Source organism: Elephas maximus, chromosome 18, assembly GCF_024166365.1.
Source record: "Elephas maximus indicus isolate mEleMax1 chromosome 18, mEleMax1 primary haplotype, whole genome shotgun sequence".
NCBI classification, from domain to species: Eukaryota; Metazoa; Chordata; class Mammalia; order Proboscidea; family Elephantidae; genus Elephas; species Elephas maximus.
This window is the reverse complement of record NC_064836.1, coordinates 43,280,924-43,306,966: the sequence shown is the minus strand read 5'-3', so window position 1 is coordinate 43,306,966 and position 26,043 is coordinate 43,280,924. Positions and strand designations below refer to the sequence as shown.

The following is a 26,043-nucleotide window of genomic DNA, read 5'->3' as shown; positions in this document are numbered from 1 at the left end:
CAAATTGGTTATTCAACTCATTTGAAGAAAGTGCACTATTTTCTAATTTCTCACTTCTTTCCAAGGGTCAAGTAGAGAGAGGTGCACCTGAGACATGCTGACTTAAGAACTTGCGTCATGAAACAGGTTACAATTTTGTTATAAAATCATAGGTTCTGCTACATTTAAAATCTCATTACAATGCTAAAAGATCTGAAAATTCTATAAGAAAAACAATACTTACTGTTAAGATCTAGGCTGTTAAATGCATTATACTTTGCATTAAAGCCAGTGTATTCACCTTCGTCAGATTCTATAAGAAAGGTGACAGTAACTTGGTTGGAAAAAATCCTAATTATACCAGGGTTGGTTTCCCAGATAGAAGCTACCGAAAAAAAAAAAAAAAAGACTGTTAAATGTACATATCTATCTACTTATCTACCTACCTACCTAATCTGAAAGCACTCAGTTAACTAAAAGCATTAACCCTATAATTATTTTATTTTGATTGAAATGGCTTTTCTCCTAAACATAAGAAAACTTCAAATTATTATACATATTTACAGTATGAGAAAACAAAGTATAATTTTTATTTTTAGTTATTAGCTATGTAAGTATTATATATACATATATACACACATATAAAAACAAAATGTGCATTCTTTTACTGAAAAAGTTTCCCTAAGAAACACACAAGTTAAACATTTATAAAACTTAAAGATTGTTTGGCTCTATCAGATATTTCCTATGCCATAGCTAAAACTGGTTCACAGTAATAAAAACATACAGTATTTCTGTAAAATCGTAAATTTCATTTAATTCCAGTTCAGAATATATATCTCAAATACCTCTCTGCAAGCACATGAGTCAGGAGAAGACTCCAGCCTGACAGCTGACCTATGGATTTGGGACTTGCCAGCCTCCACAACTGCATGACCCATTTCTTTGAAATAAATCTCTCTCTCTCTCTCTATGCTTCACTGGTTTTTTCACTCTAGAGAACCCAGCCTAAGACAGTGCCCATGTACTAAAGGTAAATGGTGATGTAATAATAATAATACCATTCATTTATCAAGTCTCTATCTTCTGCTAGGTGCTTTATCAGTAATGTCATCACAGTTGTGCAGGGATAGGAGTAGTGCACACATTGTAAATAAGCACAGAGACTCTGTGAGTTTATAACCCATGCAATGTTGCAGAAATAGAGAACAGTAGTTCTTAGGGCTTTTCTGAATTTTGTTTAATGGGGAGTAACCTTTAATGCATGTTAAGCAAAGACATAACTATATTTCTGACAAATCCCACATTAAAAAAAAAAAAGACTAATTAGAACAGCATCATGTGAAATAGTAATTTTTTATTACTAGGAAAATTACATAGAGCACTGAGTTCCTTATTTTTCATACTGGAGACCAGTTTCACTTGTTCCTTTTACTGTTAAAGTTCCAGTCCCTATTCAGTTCAAAATCAAAGAGAAAACCCACCACTCAAAAATTTTTGTATATATTTTCATTTTGATATTGGATTGCATATTTGCTTTAACTTACCTCTTAAAATCTTGCTCGGTCCTATGCCTTCGTAAATATTTAATACATCTGTGTAGTACATATTAAAAGGATCAAAGCTCAGTTCAATGGAAAGTCCCTGGTTTACACTAAATCAAAGGCAGAAAATAGATTATTACACTCTAAACAGTTGTCACAACTCTTAATGCCTTCTAGACTGTGAATGTATTTTCTAGAGACATTTCAAATTAGTTTTCAAATGAAATTAGACCTAGTTATTATGCTTAGGATCCATGGTAGTGTGGTGGTTAAGTGCTATGGCTGCTAACCAAAAGGTCAACAGTTCAAATCCGCCAGCCGCTCCCTGGAAACTTTATGCTATAGGGTTGTTCTGAGTTGGAATCAACTTGATGTCAATGAATTATTATGCTTAACTTATATTGTGAAATTTATTTGTGGCATAACAAAATGTAAAGAATATATACATTATACTCTCAAAAGTCCATTTTTTTAATTTGTATAATTTTATTCAGTACTTCTTTAGGTAAAAAAAGGTACTTAGCTAACTGGTCAAGGTAGTTGACGTATGAATATTTACTCAATTCAAATAGTTTTAAGACAAATTATTTATAATTTACACTATATTCACTTACTGTATTTAGCTATTTACTTTTGTTTTTAATCCCCATAACCATTTATTCTTAAAGTCAGATTAAATAAAGACAGCTTTTGAAAGTATCTGTATTTTGGTCCATTGCCACCCCTTTACTTGGAGTAGAAACACCAGGTTATCTACACCATTGATGTGGAAATTATCAATTTCTACAAATTTTAGTTACATAATAGTCTTGGAAGCCGGGCCTGGTGATCTTCCAAAGGTCACAGGCTTGAGCCAGCAGGGCTCCTGAAAACCCTATGGAGCAGTTCTACTCTGCACACATGGGGTCTCCATAAGGTAGAATTGACTCAACGATAACTAGCAACAGTATTTAATTGTGTAACTCAAAGAATTAGTGTGACTCAATGACAGGGATTAATTTATTTGTCTTGTATTCTCCAATACTTCATAGAAAATAGTATATGCTTATTTATGATGAAAAAAATAACATATTGTAGCTGCCAGTATAAGAGAATAAGACAAAGTTTGACAGGCTTATTAGAAAGTTTTGATATTTAAATATAGAATTTTCATTTTCCAACATTAAACATAGGAAAAAGGATGAGGTATCTAGGGCAACCTGTATTTACAGGTCCACTGTCCCTGCAAATAGACAAAGAAACCTGAGGGAGCCCTTGGAGTACTTTGGAAGTACAAAGGCCCCTCAGCCCTTCAGCATGCTAGATAAAGAAGAGCTTAAGGATGGGAAATGGGATCAGGTTATAGTGTCTAAACTGGTTAGGAATGAGACAGGATGGATTGTCTGCAAATAGACCCAGAAGAGAAGGTCAGAAAGAACTAGTAATAAGTAGAGACATAGTTTCCAAAGCCATCAGGAGCTTTGAGAACTGATCTTTTTCAGAGAGTGGCCCCAGAAGATGCTGGGTGAACAAGACCAACTGGCAAAGACCATGGCAAGCTTGGTTTTTACGTAATTCATCAGTAGTAGCCTGGCCAATCAAGCAGTTGGAGACATCCAACACAATGGAAGTTAATTTTGGAAAATCTAAAGGTTTTTGCTGGGGAATGTTGTTCATTTGTGGCAAAAGCCCAGGTAAGCATGGGATTAGAATCCTAGTCAGTAGGATGAATTTATAGACTAGAGTTTAGTCAAGGAGTGGAGATTGTGATACTGAAATGACAGCTACTAGCAGGACAAGACTTGAAGAGATTTAAGTAGAAATCCTGGTTTCTGGATCTTATCAGTGTGCACTGCCAGGGACGTAAAGTTAGGACAGTGGATGTCAGCCCCAAATATCAGATCCAGCAATTCTGGAGTGGATTCTGAGGTTTCTATTTTTAAAAGCTCCATAAGTGATTGTGATATACTCTCTGGTTTGAGGGAAACTGAAGTAAGCTAGGAGGTGCAGAGGACACTACACTCACAGGCATATTTGATAACCTCAGGAGGCTGGGGGGTAGGACACGAGAGGTAGGACAATGAGGGGGGCTGAGGAGGTCAACGTGAGGAAGCAGCCTTTACGGCTGGATCTTCCCAGCTCAGACTGAGAGAAGAAGAGCAAAGCTGATGGTGGTGGCCATTTATACAAGCCCTACCTCTGTTAGGATCAGTTCAGGGACAGGTGGAGAGAGCCTGTTTATGACACCTTCAGGGCACTGGCGTCAAAACTGAAGAAGACAGAGATAGAAGAAATAAAGTAGCATTCAGGATGATTTCTGCCCTTTTAATTAAAGTTTTGGTGTCTCTAGGCAAGATTACAGTGAGTTTTTCTTCATGCATTATTGTATTCAAGTTGCTTAACTAAGGGATGTAGGAGAAGCTCTCTAGAAACCTTTGTGGCCAGGGATCTCTTACTTTCTCAGTATCAATAACGGAAGGTAGAAGAGATAAACAAGTACATACTGTTTTCGGCCTCCCTCTTACTAAAAAACAAACTCACTTGCAAAGAAACCACTGGCATTTACAAAGGTAAATTTAATTGGAGAATATGATACCTGATGTTTTTATAATACTAGCCATCTTGGTTACCTTTAGATTTTTTGAAAGGAATGGATGCTTTTCTAAATGTAACATACATTTTGCATTTTTGCATTAATAACTAATCTTTTTTTTATAGCCCACATTTATTGAGCACTTAATATGAAGCTAAGCACTTTATATTCAATATCACATTTGATAATGACTTTGACCCTGTAGTTAAAAAATAGAAGTTAGAGATGCTGAATTCTACTTTATAGATACAGAAATTTGGTCCAAAAAGGTTAAGTCATTTGCCTGAGACCACACACCTTGAATCCGAAGAAGCCAAGATTTGAACTTACACAGATGACCTACATTGCCTACATTTTTAACCACTGGCACTATGTTAAATATAGTCGTAATGTAGCTCCATGTCTGAGCAGGTCTAGTCCACAATATAGTTCAATTGCATCACAAACACTTGTTCACTACTTGGTCTTCCAAGCGGGCAGGAAAAATCCTTATCTTTCCCTTCAGTTTGATCACTATGAAGTGCAACAAAATTCCAGAACATTGCATCTCTAATAACAGTAATAAGTTTCGATAAGAAAAAAGTTAGATTATTTATATGTTTGATAAAACTACAATTTTATCAAGAAGCACAGCACTGAAGTTGAGGTAACATTTTAGATTTCTTCAGTTCTGTAAAATCATCCCTGAACCAATAATGGATTTATTAAGATACAATTAAAAATTAAGTAATGGAAAAGGAAGGAAAAAGAATAGAAGCATACAAATCCTTAATTAACACATAGAGAATATTACACAAATGATATCATCATTATACCACCAGCTTATTTTGTTGTGCTTTTATGTCCTCTATGTTTGACCTACCCATATTAGTAAGTAGACTTAACAAGTAAATTACCTTTATTTGGTATTAATAAAATTCCAAAGAAGAAACCATTGTATACTTAAGGGTTCAGATAATTTAGGTTCATACTCTATGTCCATTTTCAGCAGAAGCAATTTAAGATTATTCTAAGGCTTTTGGCTCACATTTTAAGTAAAGAGTAAGATTATTTTTCATTTTCCTTATGGATGATGCTGATAGCCATTTTTAAATGCTTCCTTGAATATTGATGTGATATGTACTCTTAGGGATAGAAATTAAAAACAAACAAAAAACCATTGCTGTCGAGTCGATTCTGACCAATATGGACCCTATAGAATAGAATAGAACTGCCCCATAGGGTTTTCAAGGAGAGGCTGGTGGATTCAAACTGCTGGCCTTTTGGTTAGCACCCAAACGCATCCTTAAAATGGTTAACTTTTCAATTAGCAAAAATGACTTAAAGTTGCCATTTTTAATACAAAAATTTTAATACAAAATCTTATCTCAACATGTAACATGTTGTCTAGACCATAAAAAGAGCGGAAGTTGTGTTCCTAGTTAAAGCTATGTCTGACATTGGGCTCAGCTTCAAAATAGAAATTATTTAAAGAGAACAGGGTGTTTTGTCTTTTTTTTTTTTCCCTGACGAATGCCAAGTAAATTTGTTTAGAACAATTTTCCCTTCATACCCCCACTTCATTTCTAGGGTGCATCCACACTGGAAAACAACATTTGTGAGGTTTATGAGGTCATTTCCTGTTATTTGTTTGACAAGAACCTGAGGTTGTGCCTGTGAAATTTCTTTAATCAGCTGTCATATTGATCCCCTAAGTTTTCTAGTGAGTCATTGCAATGCTTAAAACTATCGTACGGTTTGAGAAACCATAATCCCAGTCAGCTGTTAAGAGAAATAAACTAAGTGGAATGTAACTTCTCAAAGGGAATTCTATGGAGCACTTGTTCCATGCCCTGTGGGTGGAAAATTCAGTGACTTAATAGGAAATAATTTGTTTTAGGGGTTTACATTGCACGTTAATATATTTAAGGCTATGAAATTTTTTTTTTTTTAAGTTGTAGTGAAATTATTCCATATATTTATTTGACTAGAAATACTTTTTTTTCCCTCAGAATATCTGGGAGAACTTGTGGTGCACCTCGCCTGTGAAATTTGAATAAGTGAACATTGAAGTAGATCAGCCATCAGCAGCCTGATTATTTTGATTTTCATAATGATTGGATTGGTCAATTGAATTAAGAACTTGGAGCTCAAATATGTAGTAACTGATCCAAGTATCATTTCAGATATAGCAAAAGGATTTATCTAGAGGGTGTTTCTGGCCCTTAATCTTCTGTGACTGAATCATGCTATCAGAGACGGTCATACAGACACTGGCATAATGAGAGAGGAACTACTCTGTAACCAGGTTGCAGGTGAAATGAAATTCTATTTCTTGAGAGGCAAAGCCATACATGTGTGCTGTTCACCTTGGCAGCACTTGATTTATGCCATCCACAGGGGGGGAAAAAAAAAAAACTTGCTCTAGAGTCCAATGGTGTGGCCCCATTTATTAAAAAAAAAAAAGACAGTATTATTCAAAGGATGACAGAATATAATTTGTAAAGGTTAAGAATAAGAAAATATCTTCTTGGACACCTTTGCAGTGGGCAGGGCTTTGCTTCATTGCTAATAAAGATCATGACTGGAATAAAAAAAAATACAACTAAAAATGGTAAGACTTACTACATCAGAGAAGTAATTTACGACTTAAGGACAGAAAATAGAAGATGGCATATTACCGTATAATCCACTGGCAAACAATACTGGATTCAGAAGAATTTGGATAATGGGCTGCCTGGAAGGACCCAGAAGATCCAGTCAACAAAAATCTTCCATCACAAGCTGTGGCTGTGAAAACAGGGAAATTAGTGTTAGACAAAATCAATCTTAGAAATGTTTCTCAAATGAAATGGAGTTTAGCCTGACTACCAAACCCTTCACAGAACACTCCTTACTGAATTCATTCTGTGCAAGATGATTTTATGAAACAGAAATGATAAAATGGGAGCTAATCAGGTGTCATGTTTAAACCTTATTAGCTATTTTCAAATACTCTTACACACCCATTGTAGAGTCCTTTAGAAAAGTTTTCCAATTCTAAACACTCATAGCTAGGCTGTGTTTCAAGTATATTATTTCATATTTCATATAGTAAGGAAATAGTATATCTGAATTGGAAACATCCAATTTGAACAACAACAAAAAAAAAACTATACATTTTTTGTTGGTCTTATTTTCCCCATTAAATTGGGGCTAGGTTGAACTCCAGATATATGCACATTTTGCTATGTCCTCCAGAAAATTATCAGAATAAGGCCAGGCAAATGGTAAAAATAGTACGAATGGTCTGCAGAGAATTTCATACATCCAATCTTCACTCATCTTTTAAAACCCATCACTCTTGCTCTTTATGGTACAGATTTACTATCCATCTTGATGTTTTTATTTAATACTCCTAAATATGCATTTTGCTTTCCATGATTACTCATTTTCATCTTTTAATTCTTATAACATTTATACCTCTTTTTAGTATCATGCACTATTAGTTGTGTTTCATGTATACTTTAATCATTTCCAACTAGATTAAAATCATCTTGAAGGCAAGAACCAGGAGCCGTACCCTATAGCTTTTAGACATTCTTTTATGCTTGCTATGTATTAAAAAAAATGTATAGTATGTGCTATAAATACAACATCAACAACAAAAAACCATTTGATTGTCATAATAAGTAGTTTCCTTAGATTATTTTCTATATACTTAGGTGCTTAGTTTTATTGACATTGTATTCTAAAAGAATGATTCATAGAGTGTGCCCTTTTTTCTCTGGGTAGGTTTTAACTTCTCATATGTCAGAAGCATTGATGGAGGGTAGAGAAATCTGGCCTTGAAATCTGAGTGCTAGAATAAACTATTCCAAAATGGTTGAATGAAAAAGCCTACTGTAACAGTATGAAGCAATTCTGTTAGGTTTCAAAATACAAGCTATCATATGGCATGAAATATTTTATATGTAGGAAATAAAAGGAATTGAAAGATTGAGCAACACATAAAAGTCTTGGTAAAAATTCCATGTTTTTGGTTACCTTTTTGATGCTTTTAATAATATTTTTTAGAGCATAAATATTTTTACTTTGGTGATTTTTAAGATTCGAATCTAAAAACAATGGCCTAGGAATTTCACTGGTTTATGACTGCATAGCCTGATTCCCAGGAGGAGGGAAAAAAAGGAGCAAATTGTGAAAAGAAAAGAAAAAAAAAAACCCAGAGAAGCAAAGATTAGTTTCTGAACAATTTGGCACAGACTTCAAGAAATGAAATAGAGAAAACTGTAGCTTGCTAAGAGAACAGAATCTCCTCATATGTCTCGTGCTTCAGCAAACAAGGATAATCAAGGCTAACGTGTCATGATTTCAAGATAAACTGTGAAAATGTGTGATTTTTTGAAATGTAGAGATAAATTATTTTCTGGCTCTGAAAGGAAATCTTACTCCTCACCCTAAACTCCCTGACCACCCCAAACCAAATTGTTGGGACAATTAATTCATTAGCTTCAATGACGATAAAAGCAAAAAACAGAGTGTTTTTTATGTGATACATGCAGCCTTATAATCACAGTTTGTCAAGAAACCATCTGGATACGAAGATTTTAGTCAGCGCAATGAAGACCACTGCTATTGTAAATAGTTCATATTTAATTTATGATACTTAGAAAGAGATGAAGTAGAACAATCTTACCAGTCCTAAAATATAACTGCTAGCACTTATGAAGCGTTTACCATGTTCCAGCTATTGGTCTGAAGTCATTATAAATATATATTAATGTAATCCTCACAACAACCCTATAAAGATACAGGTGGGGCAACTGAGGCACCATAAAAACCAAACCAAACTCATTGCGGTGGAGTCGATCCCGACTCATAGTGACCCTATTGGACAGAGTAGAACTGCCGCATACGGTTTCCAAAGAGCACCTGGTGGATTTGAACTGCTGACATTTTGGTTAGCAGCTGTAGCGCTTAACCACTACACCATCAGGGTTTCTCCCAGGTCATAAGTGACTATTCAGAGCCAGGCAGTGACTCCAGAGCATGCTGGGCTATGCACTTCCCTAAAGCTACAACATATGGAGCCATCGCAGACGACATCACCCCCGCCCCGCCCCACCGTTTCAGCTATGAAGTAGGTTAAAAAAAAAAACTCTAAATGAAAGAAAGGAAATTAAAAGCAAAAATGAACCTCATATTTTCCAGTATCCTTAAAAGTAGCATATAGATCACGTATGCAGTAGCATCCCACAACAAACAGAAGGAATTAAAAAAGAAAAGACAGAATGAAAAAAGGAAACAAAAAGAAATTCAGTTAAGAATCTGGAAAGCCTATATGCAAAGCGGGGACCCTGGTGGCGTTGTGGTTGAAGAGCTCGGCAGCAAACCAACAGTTGGCAGTTTGTACCAGCCGCTCCTTGGAAATCCGATGGGGTGGTTCTACTCTGTCCTAGAGGGTCACTATGAGTGGGAATCGATTCCACAGCAATGGGTTTATGTGCAAAGCTGATGAAATTTTAGTAAATATTCACATCCATTCACTACGTATTTTTGGAAAAGGTATCAACAGCTTTGTGTTGGGCAGCAGGATTAATAATTTTCAAAAAAAGCTGAGTTATGTCCCTGGTGGCAAAGATTGTTCTATGTTTGCCAAGCCCTTTTTTCAGCTACTTCCTAGGTACATGGCTAAACTACATTTCCCAGAATCCCGTGCAGTTCGACGGGCCCATGCGTCCCAGTGCGGTCAATAAACTATTGTGGAAGTGATTTCCTTCACTCCCAAATATGGTTTCTAAAAAAAAAAAAAATTTGTAGCATTCTTCCTTTATCTGCCAGTAATCACAAAAGATCCATTGAAGAGCTCGAGGGGAATGGGGTGGTGGAGAAGGAGCTGGCAACCTGAACGCCTACTTAGAGCAGAAAAAAAAAAAAAATCACGTTGGACTGTGATGCAATGAATAAATACTGTCTCGGAGCCCTGGAGACACAGTGGTTAAGAGCTCCCCTGCTAACCAACAGGTCGACAGTTCGAATCTACCAGCGGCTCCTTGCAAACCCTATGGGGAAGTTCTACTGTGTCCTTTAGAGTCGCTATGAGTTGGAATCGACTTGATGGCAACAGACTTTTCGGTTTGGTTATTATCTTAAATTGCTAAGATTTGGGGTGCCCCGTGTAGTATTTAGCTTGTCTTAACGAATTGGTCTGTATGTCCAGTTTTCAATGAAGTTGCTAAATTTTAGTGATAATGGAAAACTACAGGTCAAGTTCTGCTCTAAAGGGCCTCTGTTGAATTTCTGCATCCAAGCAAAGATGACAAAGAATATCCCCGGAGGAATTTAAAATACGAGAGTACTGAACTACTTAGAATAGTCAACTTAAGAATGTCAAAATATTATAATTTCAAAATACAGGCTTGTGCTAGGGGTTGTCTCATATGTTCTTTGATTTAATTTCAGGATATTAATGGAGAAACTAATTTTTCATGAGGCAATGCGAAGCAGGACGTCCTTTCTGAAAAAGAGCTATAATTCAGCCGTGGCTGAGTAGGACTGCTGGGTATTCAGGCTTATGGCTTTTTAGACCGCACAGTTCTTTCTAGTCCATCCTCAAGAAAAAAAAAAATTCTGAACGGAAGTAAATTAGTTTGTCAGTGGCGCTATTAGAAATGTTACCTGCTGCGGGGCTGGATTCTTCTCCCTTATGCTCTACAGACCCACTGAGAGCTCCCTCTGCTGGCTCAATATTTACTAATCGTGTGTTTGCTCAAAACAAAACCAAAAACAAACCGTTGCCATGCAGTCCATTCAGACTCATAGCGACCCTATAGGACAGAGAAGAACTGCCCCTTATGGTTTCCAAGGAGCGCCTGCCGGATTTGAACTGCTTTCCTTTTGGTTAAGCACTAAGCCACCAATACTTTTTGTGTTTGCTTGGGGCACTGAATTCTTCGGTATATATAAATCAAACATGATCAGTGCCCATCCACCAACGCCTGTTGTGCACATACATACGAAGGATGCAAACAGTCTGTAGACACTTGCCAACTTCTAAATAGGACTTCACAGAGGCCGAAAGGCCGAGTCAGCATCTTTCCTTCTCACAGGTCAGCTAAAAAGTGAACTTTTTCTTGGTGATGCTATTCTAATCAGAAAAGAAAAACAATCTAAAGAAATCTTGCTTCAGCCATAGTCAGCTCTAAGTTGTGCAAACTTAAATAACCGAAGACTAAAAAAGGAAGCTGCCTGAAGAAGTTATCATTAATGTGGCTCTATTAATAACACAAACTTGAATTAGAGCTCACAGCTGGAGGGGGGAAAAAGAGAGAGAGAGAGAGCAAAGGTCAATTTCATATACAGACAATTCTCATAAATTAATTTCATAAATTTTTCTGTGAATGGAGATTGATGGACATGGGTTTTCAGGTGGAAATTTGCTACTAGAGGTTGGTGCTGATGTAAAGTCCATTAGACTTTTGATTCACCATCACCAGTAATTAAGAGATGAATCAAACTATTTATAATCCTGAATCTTAGCTAAAGATAAATTGATTGATTGACTGATTGATTTGTTCATTACTTTAATCCACAAAGGATTTACATTTATTTACCAAAATAGATGTAATGTTAACATAAAAATATAAATACTTAAGGGAATGCTACTTAGAAGTGAGAATGGCGAGTCTTAGTCTCGCCTACTTTGGAGATGTCATCAGGAGGGACCATTCGCTGGAGAAAGAAATCATGCTTGGTAGAGGGTCAAGTGAAAAAGAGGAAGAAGTCCAATGAGATGGATTGACACAGTGGCTGCTACAGTGGGCTCAAACATAGCAAAGATTGTGAGATAGCGCAGAGCTGGGCATTTCATTCTGTTACACATAAGGTCACAACCAGTCAGAACCAACTTGAAGGCACTTAACAACAACAACAAAGGGATCCCTGCCCCCACAAACATGGAAAAGTAGATCTTGAGGCTGAAAAGATTAGTGCCATAGATGGCTAGTTGATACTGTTTCAATTAATGCAAAGCTTCCATGATATTGAAGTGAGAAAATATTCCGATTAGATCTTTTGGGAAAATTTAGAGAATTAATCCAGTTCTAATACTGAGGCTCATGGTCAAGAATGTGTAGTGACCTTAAAGCTTATCTTAGGACATATTGTCACACATAAGACTTACATGGTTATTTTTTTAATATGCATTGACATTAATTCTTCATGGAAATCATGAGCTACCTGAGGGTAAATCATAAAAAACCAAACCTGTTGCCTTCAAGTCAATTCTGACTCATAGTGATCCTGTCAGAGAGAGTAGGACTGCCCCATAGGGTTTCCAAGGAGCAGCTGGTAGATTGAAACTGCTGACCTTTATGGTTAGCAGCTGTAGCTCCTAACCACTGTACAAGGTAGAGACCACATAATTTGTGTGGTACATTTTTTCATTATTTGATTCATCTATGAATTAGCTATACCTTTTCCTCCCATTTAAGGTTATTGATTATTATCAATATATAGGCTCAAAGCTATGCGTCTAACTTTACCCTACAAAATTATTCCTGAAACAGAAATTGACATTACCTTTGTTACCTCATGATGGCACACTTGTATCATATTCTCCCTGAAAAGATTTTAGAAACTGCCTTAAAACCGTAGCAAAAAAGGAATTTTCTTTCTTCTTCTATGAGTAACTTAGTTATATAAAACAGATTAAAAAATATTCTATAGCCTGCACTTTCCTCCAATATCTCTGAGTGCACTTCAAAGGACGTAGTTAAACTTTGAAAGTTTGAATCTTATCCAAGAACATTTGAATTGGGATTGTTTAGTGAAAGCCTCTTTAGTCTAGTTGCCTTTTGTTGAGTTAATACTGGGAAACAGACCAACCGACTGTCTTTTAAAGTAGGTACCAAGTGGCACTAGAAAAAAAAAAAAAAAAAAACCAAGTGGATAGATACTTTTTTAAAACTTTGGTTGAAATCGGAGCATTCATCTTCAATTAATATCAAGGAAGAACAGCCAAGTGTATCAAATATAACTTAACTCAGCCCTAAGGGTCAATGGAGCCCTGGTAGCATAGCAGTTAAGAACCCAGCTCCTAACCAAATGGTTGGCAGTTCAAATTCACCAGCTGCTCCTTGGAAACCCCATGGGCACAGTTCTACTCTGTCCTATAGGGTTGCTACGAGTCAAAGTTGACTTGATGGCAACGGGTTTGGATTTTTTTATTGGAAGGGTCAGTGGCCAGAAGTACGTGGTCAATTTTAAAAATGTTTATAATTTACACCAAGCAAATGTTCAATTCATGCTTTCTGTTTAACTTTTTAAGAACAAAATTATAGGTTAGAATTATCCAATTAGTTCTTCACAATATTTTCCAGTGTTTTTACACTTAGATGGTCATCTTTGTATCTGTATGTATACTATACACAGAAATAAATTACCTGGTTAGAAGCTAATTGCTAGTAAACTTTCCTAAATGGAACCCAACCATAAATCAAGAAATAAGTCAAAGAATAAATATTTTTAAATTACTTAGTGTCAAGTTTGGCATTTATGTTGTTGTTGTGTGATGTTGAGTGGATTCCAACTTATAGCGATCCTATAGGACAGAGTAGTACCATCCCATAGGGTTTCCCATGCTGTAAATCTTTACAGGAGCAGATCACTAGGTCTTTTCTGCTGTAAGCCACTGGTGAGTTTCAACCACTTATCTCTTGATTAGCAGCCGACCGCTTAACCACTTTGACACTAGGGTAGCCCCATTTGTTATATGTGTTGTTGCTAGGTGCCATTGACTTGGTTCTGACTCACAGCCACTGTATGTACAACAGAACAAAACACTGCCCGGTCCTGTGCCATTCTCACAATCGTTGTTATGCTTAAGCCCATTGTTTCAGCCACTGTGTCAATCCATCTCATTGAGGGTCATCTTCTTTTTCGCTGACCCTCTGCTTTACCAAGCATGATGTCTTTCTCCAGGGACTAATCTCTCCTCACAACATGTCCGAAGTATGTGAGATGTAGTCTCGCTGTCCTTGCTTCTAAGGAGCATTCTGACTGTACTTCTTCCAAGACAGATATGTTTGTTCTTTTAGCAGTCAATGGTATATTCAATATTCTTCTTCAACACCACAATTCAAAGGTGTCAGTTCTTCGGTCTTCCTTATTCTTTGTCCAGCTTTCATATGCATAGGAGGCAATTGAAAACACCATGGCTTGGGTCAGGCCCACCTTAGTCTTCACGGTGACATCTTTACTTTTCAATACTTTAAAGAGGTCTTTTGAAGCAGATTTGTCCAATGCAATGCGTTTTTTTATTTCTTGACCTCTGCTTCCGTGGGTGTTGATTGTGGATTCAGGTAAAATGAAATCCTTGACAACTTAAGTCTTTTCCCCGTTTATCATGATGTTGCTTATTGGTCCAGTTGGGAGGATTTATGTTTTCTTATGTTAAGATGTAATCCATACTGATCTTCTCAGTAAGTACTTCAAGTCTTCCTCACTTTCAGCAAGCAAGGTTGTATCATCTGCCTATCGCAGGTTGTTAATAAGCTTTCCTCCAATTCTGATGCCCTGTTCTTCATATAGTCTAGCTTCTCAGATTATTTGCTCAGCACACAGATTGAACAGGTATGCATAAAGGATACAACCCTGATACACATCTTTCCTAACTTTAAACCATGCAATGTGCCCTTGTTCTGTTTGAACGACTGCCTCTTGATCTATGTACAGGTTCCTCATGAGCACAATTAAGTGTTCTAGAATTCCCAGTCTTCGCAGTGTTATCCATAATTTGTTATGATCCACATAGTCGATTGCCTTTGCATAGTCAAAACACAGGTAAACATATTTCTGGTATTGTCTGCTTTCAGCCAGGATCCATCTGACATTGGCAATGATATCCATGGTTCCATGTCCTCTTCTGAATCCGGATTGAATTTCTGGCAGTTCCCTGTTGATATACTGCTGCAGAGTAATTTTTGAATAATCTTCAGGAAAATTTTACTTGTGTGATATTAATGATATTGTTTGATAATTTTTGCATTCGGCGGGCTCACCCTTCTTGGGAATAGGCATAAATATGGATCTTTCCAGTTGGTTGGCCAGGTAGCTGTCTTCCAAATTTCTTGGCATAGACGAGTGAACACTTCCACTGCTGCATCTATTTGTTGAAACATCTCAGTTGATATTCTGTCAATTCCTGGAGCCTTGTTTTTGCCAATGCCTCCAGTGCAGGTTAGACGTCCTCATTCAGTACCATGGGTTCCTGATCATATGCTACCTCACAAAATGGTTGAACCTTGACCTCATTCCACAGCTCATCTGGTCTTCTGTCATTAATGTTCAGCATGTCAAATCTATTTTTGAGGTGATCTAAATTCAGGTGGGATATACTCAAGGTTGTACTTTGGCTCTCATCCACTTGTTCTAATTTTCTTCAGTTTCAACTTGAGCCTGTATAGTAACAACTGATGGTCTGTTTCGCAGTCAGCCCCGGCCTTGTTCTGACTGATAATATTGAGCTTTTCCATTGCCTTTTTCCACGGATGCAGTCAATTTGATTCCTGTGCATTCCGTCTGGGGTGATCCATGTGTATAGTCACCATTTATGTTGGTGAAAAAAGGTATTTGCAATGAATAAGTCATTAGTCTTGCAAAAGTCTATCATGCAATCTCCAGCATTGTTTCTATCACCAAGGCCATATTTTCTAACTACCAGTCCTTCTTTGTTTCCAACTTTCCCATTCAAATCACCAGTAATTATCAACGCATCCTGATTGCATGTTTGATCAATTTCAGGTGGCAGAAGTTGGTAAAAATCTTCAATTTCTTCATCTTTTGCCTTAGTGGTTGTTGCATAAATTTGAATAATAGTCTATCAGTTTGTCATACTGTGGGGGCTTGTGTGTTACTGTGATGCTGGAAGCTATGTCACCAGTATTCAAATATCAGCAGGGTCACCCACGGCGGACAGGTTTTAGCTGAACTTCCAGACTACAACAGAGTAGGAAGAAGCACCTGGCAGTCTACTTCTGGAAAGAATTAGGCTTGTTATATAGTAGTTACTATATAACAGCATCATCATTATTATTATGTCAACAGTCAAAACAGTTGCCAAAATTTACAAATAAACTTGGATGTTTTATTCATGTAACCTTAAGATCTTATTCAGAATTCATTTCCATTACACAAAGGACTACAACTCAAGTGTACTTTTTGTCTATTTGGTTGTTTCTATGCCAAGAATTGGAAACACTGGTGGTGGAGTGGTTAAGTACTATGGCTGCTAACCAAAAAGTTGGCAGTTCGAATCTACCAGGTGCTCCTTGGAAACCCTATGAGGCTATTCTACTCTATCCTATCGGGTCATTGTGAGTCGGAATTGACTCGATGGTACCAGGCTTGGTTTTTTTTTTAATACCAAGAATGCAATAAGAATCACAGTCAAAATTAAAGAGTGGCACTTCCTGATTACAGAGTACTGAAATTGCAAAAACGACCAATAATATCATATGATGGTGAAAAAACATTTAAAAAAAAAGCCTTTGTAAGAAATGAGAATGTTTGTGTAAGAAGTCAAATTCATAATAGCGGTTTAATATAGAGAAATGATGGAAAACCTATTTTTCTGTTCCTCGTTCACGACAGACATTGTTAATCACAACATCCTTCGCATCCTTCCAGAGTCATCAAATGGAACTCTGCTTAGGATTAATATGGTTAATATTATGTTATAAAGTTTAAGAATATTAATAAAACTATGTTTTATGATTTGTATTAAATTGTAAACATGGGTATTGGACTATCTCATTCTTCAACAGTTTCAGAGGTGTGTGTGTGTGTGTATATGTGTACAGGCAGTGAGGGAACAAGAAAAAGAAGAGGGGAGTAAGAAGGAGACAGAAACAGAGAGAGTGGGGGTATGGGAGAGGGATAATGAATACTTGGAACATTACTTACCACAAATTTTATCGTCTTCATCTGAGCCATCTGGACAATTTAATTCTCCATCACAAAATAAATCGATTGCTATACACATTGGAGTATCAGCACAAGGCCTTGAACCAGGCAGGCAGTCTACTGAGATGTTTCCATAAAAAATAAAAATAAAAAAGATTGGATTTATAAGTTTCCAGCAGAGTAGATTTAACTTCCAACATGTTTATTACTTATTATATATATTTTTTATCATTTAGTTTCTTACTTATAAGTATATACTTATAGATTCCAATAGAAATGTTTTATTCAAAGTAAATAAATAGAAGCTGTAAAGACAATAAGAAGTTACATTGATAATTAGAAAGATTCAGACTTTCCTGACTTCTATAACTGATTTCATAAATTGATAAATTGTCCACTGAACAAATATTTATGGGATGCCTATCAGAGCCCAGTCATTGTACTGGGCACTGGCTGCCCCTTAGAAAGATCACTCTGGCTGCAATGCAGAGGGGACCAGATTGCAAGTAGGAAAATCCAACTTCTTTGGAACTATTTAGTTAATAGTTCCAGGACAAAGTATTGTTGTTGTTGTTGTTGTTAGGTGCTGTCAAGTCGGTTCCGACTCATAGCAACCCTATGCGCAACAGAATGAAACCTGCCCAGTCCTGTGCCATCCTCACTATCAGGACAAAGTATTATGCAAAAGTATTTATGGATTTTATTTAGAGAAATATATTCTATTATAAAGTATCAATCAAGGAAAGAAAACCATGTCATTTTAAATACATTTTCTGTTCTAAGTACACAGTTTATTCATTATAAACTTCATGAGGCTTGCCACTTTTGCCAGAACTGTTCTGTGAACTGAAATAAAATTTGTATTTGCCCAAATATTGAAGAGTGGGCTAGGCCAAACAATCTCCCAGTTGTTTGGGGTACACTTTGCACTGACATTTTATTTTGTAGGTAGAATCCTTTAAATTCCAAGAAAGTTGAAAATATGTCATGAAAAAATTAGTCCCCTCATGACAAATCCTAAGGAAATGAAAATCAAATTCAGGCTAAACTTTTGGGCAGATCCGTATGTCTTTGTAGCGAGTTGTTTGTAAAATTGTAGAATTTTAAATTTTGAAAAAAATAACATATTTATTCATGTGCATTGACTGTTGATGTCTACTTAGTTGATGTGAAACTTGATAAATGCACATTACATTTTGGATATTTATACCTCCTAGGGTATTCTGTGGGGTCAAATATTGGAAAGTTTATCACATTATCTGCATCATCTAGTATCATTCAAAATCTCTCATTCACTCATAAACGTATTCATTCTTTGAGAAGATATTGACGTAAGCCAAGATTTGCATTTTGAGGAGGAAACTCATTGAAGAATGCCATTTTATAGTCAGATAAACCATTGAAAATCTCAAGCGCATTTGTACACTGAGCAGTGGAGAAGCCCAAAGACTATTTGTATCTAACGTCTTTCTTGCTTCTTGGGTGAGGAAATCTCAGGGTGAAAGACCCAAACACTCCCCCTGAAAGGTTATGTGCAGTACCAGTGCTCTGGCCAAGATCGTATCCATTCTCACCTTTCAGCCTATCTTGTCCTTCACCTGCCCTCTTCCACATCCCTAAGTACAGACTCACCAAGAGTACATTTCACTTCCAGGAACTAACTAGGAAATTTTAGAAGCAATTCTAAAGATATTCAAAGTATTTTAATATGCCCACAGGGAAAAGACATATGTTTTTATTTTGCGGAAATATGTGAAAATTTGAATATTTTTGTCTATGACTAAAGTAACAATGATGATTTTAACATTTTTGAAAAATCTTTAAGCTCAATAGCATTTTTGTTGTTGTTCTTAATCTTGTGGCATAGTGGTTAAGTGCTACAGCTGCTAACCAAGAGGTCGGCAGTTCGAATCTGCCAGGCGCTCCTTGGAAACTCTATGGGGCAGTTCTACTCTGTCCTATAGGGTCGCTATGAGTTGGAATTGACTCGACGGCAATGGGTTTGGTTTGGTTTTTTTGAGTTTCTTAATCTTAAGACTGGCACTGTACTGCCATCTGCTGGGGTTTAAAAATAAGGTATTTCATTGTGAAATTTCTCTTTAAACACTTTCAAATTAATTGTGAAAATACAAGTGCTTGTGTCAATGAATCTACTAAGGTAATATTAATGAGACACATTTATGGATGAAGTTGCTGAGTTTTAGTGTCTTTTGTAACACGCACTAAAAACAAAACAAAAACCAAACCTGTTGCCATCTAGTCAATTTCTACTCATAGTGACCCTATAGGACAGAGTAGAACTGCCCCATAGGGTTTCCAAGGAATGGCTGATGGATTCAAACTGCTAACCCTTCAGTTAGCAGCCATAGCTTACTGTAGCTCTTAACCACTGTGCCACCAGGGCTCCAATCACTAATAAAAATGGACATAAACCACTGGGAAATAACGGAACACCTAACATCTAAAATGGGACAGAATAAAGATCACAGTCATTCCTGAATGACAGAATACCTCCATTTAAGAGATTAAAAATAATTACAATATGGCATTTAATACATCCTAAGGGTCGCTATGAGTCAGAATCGAGTCGATGGCACTGGGTTTGGTTTTGGTTTAATGTATATTTTAATTGTTTTTTTATGAGATGTCCCTGAGGAGATTTCTTAATTATTCTGTGTCTAATCCAGGAGAGGCATAGTGCATCACAGTATTCCATAAATGCTTGATAAATAAATAAATGGAAAAAAAAAAAAGCATTATGCTAGACACTCTATGGCTTATCTTAGCAGGAGTCACCAGAATTCTAAGCATTTGAATGAAAAGATTTGGGGATACAACTGGGGAGAAGTACAATTTTTTATGCTCCTAATGTTTCCTATAGGGTTGCTCTGAGTTGAAATTGACTGGATGGCAATAGGTTTGGTTGTTTTTTTTTGGTTTAATGTTCCCCAGGGAAACTTCTCAGTGCTTCGAGTCTCTGTCTGCTGCTGGTCTCTGGGCTGGTGCTCGCTGAGTTCTACAGACTGGACCTCACTGTAGTAAGTGATACCACTCGAGAACCTGTCATCTGATTAATGATTATTCATTTACCTCACAAGGATCATCTGCTGTTTGTGTCAAGGAATTTTAAAGGATGGAAAGAGAAGGACAAATACTGCAATGCTTCTGTTCTCATGGATCTTGTAGTTTAGTGGGGACATAAATTCATCAACTACTTATTAAAAAAAGAAATCTAGGTATAAAAATGTGCCATGGGTGCACCACGGATTGGGCAAGTCATTTCCTTCTGAGGTAGCGACTGAATGCATCTTCACAGAGGAAGTCATATTTAAACTAGGCTTTGAAGGATGCATGGAAATGCACCAGGAAGAGAGGGAAATGGAATGTGGGCATGGCAATGTGTGACAGCACGTCATGTTTCGAAAACAAATGAGTATAATTTATGTATTCATGAGATATTTGTGGAAAGCATAGCAGAAAGAGACCGTGGCCTAGGATTATGAAAGACCTTTGTAAAATGTAAGAAATATTTTCTACAGGGAATGGCATTGAAAGCTTTTACATATATGTGTGATATGAGCAGTTTATGTTCCATAAAGATAATTCTGGGACAATGTAAAGAACCAAGTAGAGAGAGAAGACCGATCAGGGTGCTGTCTCAATGGCCCAGGTAAAGGCTTATAAGGGCTGGAACACTCACACTTGCAGTTGAGGTATGGAGTATGCAGTTAAGGTGGGTATCGGGTCAATTGTATTTTACAGGTACAGCTGATGGGTTTTAGTGACCAGATGGTCAAGATCAGGGGAGGTAGAGAAGGGCGTGTTAAAGATGACACCTTCGATTCTACTTAATGGTAATTACTAACAAGGGGAATTAAAAGAGGAAGAGAGATGGGATCGGAAACAAGTTTGAGGTATTTTAATTAGAAGGTAGAAATAGCAGGTTTTTATATTATACTCTCTTACTACAGACTCTGCTTCATAAACACTCATCAGCAGCCTTGGTCCAGGGAAGAATAAAAGTTACTCATATTGAAACAAATATGGAAAATATAAATTCAATTGGCATAGAGGGGTTATAGGATTGAGGATTTCATCAAATTGTATTTTTACCTAGTATTCTCTCTCCCTCTCATTTCCTTCTATATACATATATGATTATAATTTTCAACAGAAAATTGATTAAAACTTTAATTGTTAAAAAATCTAACCAGATGATAGATTAAAAAAAAAAATTTGTTGTTGAGAATACAGATGCCAGATTTTTTAAAGTGAACTTCCCTTCTTAAAGCTAGAGTCCTTTCACTTATGGACTCTTATTTCAGTCCTTAATATTTGCCCTGGCATGTCTTCTTCTCTAAGGAGTCTGCACCAAACTGTACTTCTCAGTAGAGAATTTTTAAGGCAGGTGCTAAGGAATTCTAGTTAAAGAAGCATGCACAAAGAAAACAATAATTGGTTTTGTTTATTAAGATGATCAAATGGCCTTAATTTTAGCTACTTGAGTGGGAAAAAGGACCTACACACATTTTCATGTCTAGATGATATTTTATCTTCAGGGTATTATTCTGACATATGATAAAAAGACATAAAAAAAATTAGTATCATTTGAAATTCTGAAAATCGGAAGTTTTCGTAATCCACTTATATTTGTACCATGGAGAATTTAATATATTCTCAAATGTAATTACTTCGGGGTGATCCAAAGTCAAAACAGTTTCCAGTGATTTGGAGAGAGAACCTGTGTCTACTTTGGTGCAGGTCTTGTGCGAGGCATTTTAATGGATAAAAAGACAAAAACCTACTACTTTTCCTTTTGAGGGTGTTACAAAAATGTTTCATCTAAGATAATAATTTAATAATCACATTTTTGAAATCTCAGATTTTAATCCCCTCCCCTCCCCCTTTTTTTTTTTTTTTAATGAGGATAATAGTGCCTGATGGGTAAAGTTGTTTAAGAAAAATAAAACCCGTGACCCTTGTAACTTACATAATAGTGGAAGTACAATCTGAATCCATGACGGCCTGCCTTTAAAGACCAATTTCATTCACTACACTGTACTGGAAAAATAGATACCACCTTACTGAAATTCACATTTACTTTGATAGGACAAAACTAGCCTGTTTCACAAGAGTATGGCTGATCAATACAAATGAAATTACAGTGAAAAGATTCTTTAATAGTCCTGACATCGTACAAGCAGGGATGTTGTAAATTGGAAGAGAATGCAATATATAAGTGTTTTTTGTCCCAGATGCAGAAAAAGAAAAATACTTAAAGTCACAATAGATTTGCTATTGGATAAAGTCTCTGTGTCTCAGTCCTGGAGCAATTAAATTGAGGGACATAATTCAACCTTGAGTTCTTTTGGCCTAATTTCATGTTCTTCATGAAATCAGTTAATTCTTTTCCTTCAATCTCCAAACTCCTCCGTATGTTAGAAAAGTAGCAAGATTGCATTTGGTATGAGATTGAGAAAGCCCATGATGATGTTACTTTTTTTTTTCCTGCAATCATTGCCTACTCAGTAAGCGACAAAAGATTAGAATAAGTTGTACAGTAGAAACCCTTCAAGCGTAAGAGCCATTGCCCAAAACAGACCCCCAAGGCACCATGCAGCAGCCAAGAAATCAATCAGTACAATGCAACCTTAGTTCCCATCTCTCTCCTCTATTGTTTCAAATGGGTTAGTCAAGCTTTACGGTAATTGTCAACAAAGGCAGTTGAACAATTGAATATAATTGTCATGGACTTTGTACCCGACCATCACGCAAAAACTATCTTCAGCAGAATTTATAATAGTACTAATGCCAGGTATATGATGCATATATTTGTTGATTTTTTCTCAAACTTTGTCTTCCAGGCATATAAAAATGAGAATAAACTTAACATTCCTGAAAGACATCTTCATAATAAATTACTGCTTGGAAATTGTGGTTTCTGAGTATAATTGCCTTGTTCCCCTCTATAAATCTATAATATCTTGCCATATGAGAGGAAAAAATAGGAGAGATGACTAGAGACTCAAGTAGTGCTTGGATCCAGTAAAAGAGGTAATATGTTATTTTGGTACCTACTTAAAAAAAAAAATTAGCTGATAATAATCCTTCGAGGACTGATTAAGGTAATTCAATACAGCCTCCATTAACAGGAAAGCTTTGAAATGGTGCATAAAAATGGAGGCCTACAGCACTGTTTCAAATGTGTGTGGCTCTCCACAGTCCTGGCAATAATCTAATCTCCCGCATCAGGCTTCTGAAAGGGCTTGCAACACCTCTTCTGAGTCTCCCATTCCAAGGCTTTGATTCATAATTTTTTTTTTTTTTTAATTTTTATTAAGCTTCAAGTGAACATTTACCATTCCAATCAGTCTGTCACATGTAGGTTTACATACATCTTACTCCCTTCTCCCACTTGCTCTCCCCCTATTGAGTCAGCCCTTACAGTCTCTCGTTTCGTGCCAATTTTACCATCTTCCCTCTCTCTCTATCTTCCCATCCCCCTTCCAGTCAAGAGTTGCCAACACACTCTCCCGTGTCCACCTGATTTAATTAGCTCACTCTTCATCAGTATCTCTCTCCCCCCCACTGACCAGTCCTTTTCATGCCTGATGATTTGTCTTCGGGGATGGTTCCTGTCCTGTGCCATCAGAAGTTCTGGGGAGCATTGTCTCTGGGATTCCTCTAGTCGCAATCATACCATTAGGTGTGGTCTTTTAATGAGAATTTGGGGTCTGTATCCCATTGGTCTCCTGCTCCCTCAGGAGTTGTCTGTTGTGTTCCCTGACAGGGCAGACATCGATTGTGGCCGGGCACCAACTAGTTCTTCTGGTCTCAGGATAATGTAGGTCTCTGGTTCAAGTGGCCCTTTCTGTCTCTTGGCTTCTTAGTTGTCGTGTGGCCTTGGTGTTCTTCCTTTGCCTTTGTTCCCGGTGGGTTGAGACCAATTAATGTATTTTAGATGGCCGCTTGTTGGCTTTTAGGACCCCAGGCGCCACAATTCAAAGTGGGATGCAGAGTGTTTTCATAATAGAATTGTTTTGCCCATTGACTTAGAAGTCCCCTCAAACCAAGTTCCCCAGACCCCAGCCCCTGCTTCGCTGACCTTTGAAGCTTTCATTTTGTCTCGGAAACCTCTTTACTTTTAATCCAGTCCAATTAGGCTGACCTTCCTTGTTTTGAGTGTTGTCTTTCCCTTCACCCAAAGCAGTTCCCATCTACAGATTGATCAATAAAAAGCCCTCTCCCTCCCTCCCTCCCCCCTTTGTAACCACATAAGTATGTGTTCTTCTCCGTTTTTTCTATTTCTCAAGATCTTATAATAGTGGTCTTATACAATATTTGTCCTTTTGCAACTGACTCATTTCGCTCAGCATAATGCCTTCCAGATTCCTCCATGTTATGAAATGTTTCAGAGATTCGTCACTGTTCTTTATCGATGCGTAGTATTCCATTGTGTGAATATACCACAATTTATTTACCCATTCGTCCGTTGATGGACATCTTGGTTGCTTCCAGCTTTTTGCTATTGTAAACAGAGCTGCAATAAACATGGGTGTGCATATATCTGTTTGTGTGAAGGCTCTTGTATCTTTAGGGTATATTCCGAGGAGTGGGATTTCTGGGTTGTATGGTAGTTCTATTTCTAACTGTTTAAGATAACGCCAGATGGATTTCCAAAGTGGTTGTACCATTTTACATTCCCACCAGCAGTGTATGAGAGTTCCAATCTCTCTGCAGCCTCTCCAACATTTATTATTTTGTGTTTTTTGGATTAATGCCAGCCTTGTTGGAGTGAGATGGAATCTCATCGTAGTTTTAATCTGCATTTCTCTAATGGCTAATGATCGAGAGCATTTTCTCATGTATCTGTTGGCTGCCTGAATATCTTCCTTAGTGAAATGTGTGTTCATATCCTTTGCCCACTTCTTGATTGGGTTGTTTGTCTTTTTGTGGTTGAGTTTTGACAGAATCATGTAGATTTTAGAGATCAGGCGCTGGTCTGAGATGTCATAGCTGAATATTCTTTCCCAGTCTGTAGGTGGTCTTTTTACTCTTTTGGTGAAGTCTTTAGATGAGCATAGGTGTTTGATTTTTAGGAGCTCCCAGTTATCTGGTTTCTCTTCATCATTTTTGGTAATGTTTTGTATTCTGTTTATGCCCTGTATTAGGGCTCCTAGGGTAGATCCTATTTTTTCTTCCATGGTTTTTATCGTTTTAGTCTTTATGTTTAGGTCTTTGATCCACTTGGAGTTAGTTTTTGTGCATGGTGTGAGGTATGGGTCCTGTTTCATTCTTTTGCAAATGGATATCCAGGTATGCCAGCACCATTTGTTAAAAAGACTATTATTTCCCCAATTGACTGACACTGGTCCTTTGTCAAATATCAGCTGCACATACATGGATGGATTTATATCTGGATTCTCAATTCTGTTCCATTGGTCTATGTGCCTGTTGTTGTACCAGTACCAGGCTGTTTTGACTACTGTAGCTATATAATAGGTTCTGAAATCAGGTAGGGTGAGGCCTCCCACTTTCTTCTTCTTTTTCAGTAGTGCTTTGCTTATCCGGGGGTTCTTTCCTTTCCATATGAAATTAGTGATTTGTTTCTCTATTCCCTTAAAGTATGACATTGGTATTTGGATTGGAAGTGCGTTATATGTATAAATGGCTTTTGGTAGAATAGACATTTTTACTATGTTAAGTCTTCCTATCCATGAGCAGGGTATGTTTTTCCACTTAAGTGTGTCCTTTTGAATTTCTTGTCGCAGAGTTTTATAGTTTTCTTTGTATAGGTCTTTTACATCCTTGGTAAGATTTATTCCTAAGTATTTTATCTTCTTGGGGGCTACTGTGAATGGTATTGATTTGGTTATTTCCTCTTCGGTGTTCTTTTTGTTGATGTAGAGGAATCCAAGTGATTTTTGTATGTTTATTTTATATCCTGAGACTCTTCCAAACTCTTCTATTAGTTTCAGTAGTTTTCTGGAGGATTTCTTAGGGTTTTCCATGTATACGATCATG

The 26,043-nt window shown here is 36.9% G+C and overlaps 1 protein-coding gene across 1 annotated transcript in view; it reads right to left on the bottom strand.

The window, feature by feature from the left end:
• TMPRSS15 (transmembrane serine protease 15) overlaps window positions 1-26,043 on the bottom strand; it is a 143,427-nt gene that overhangs the window by 93,661 nt on the left and 23,723 nt on the right. Inside the window, exons 7-10 of the mRNA XM_049858502.1 lie at window positions 17,020-17,209; window positions 6,756-6,864; window positions 1,527-1,633; window positions 224-364 (exon numbers count right to left, since the gene is read on the bottom strand). Coding sequence (XP_049714459.1) covers window positions 224-364; window positions 1,527-1,633; window positions 6,756-6,864; window positions 17,020-17,209 — 547 coding nt within the window. The remainder of the gene's footprint in view (window positions 1-223; window positions 365-1,526; window positions 1,634-6,755; window positions 6,865-17,019; window positions 17,210-26,043) is intronic.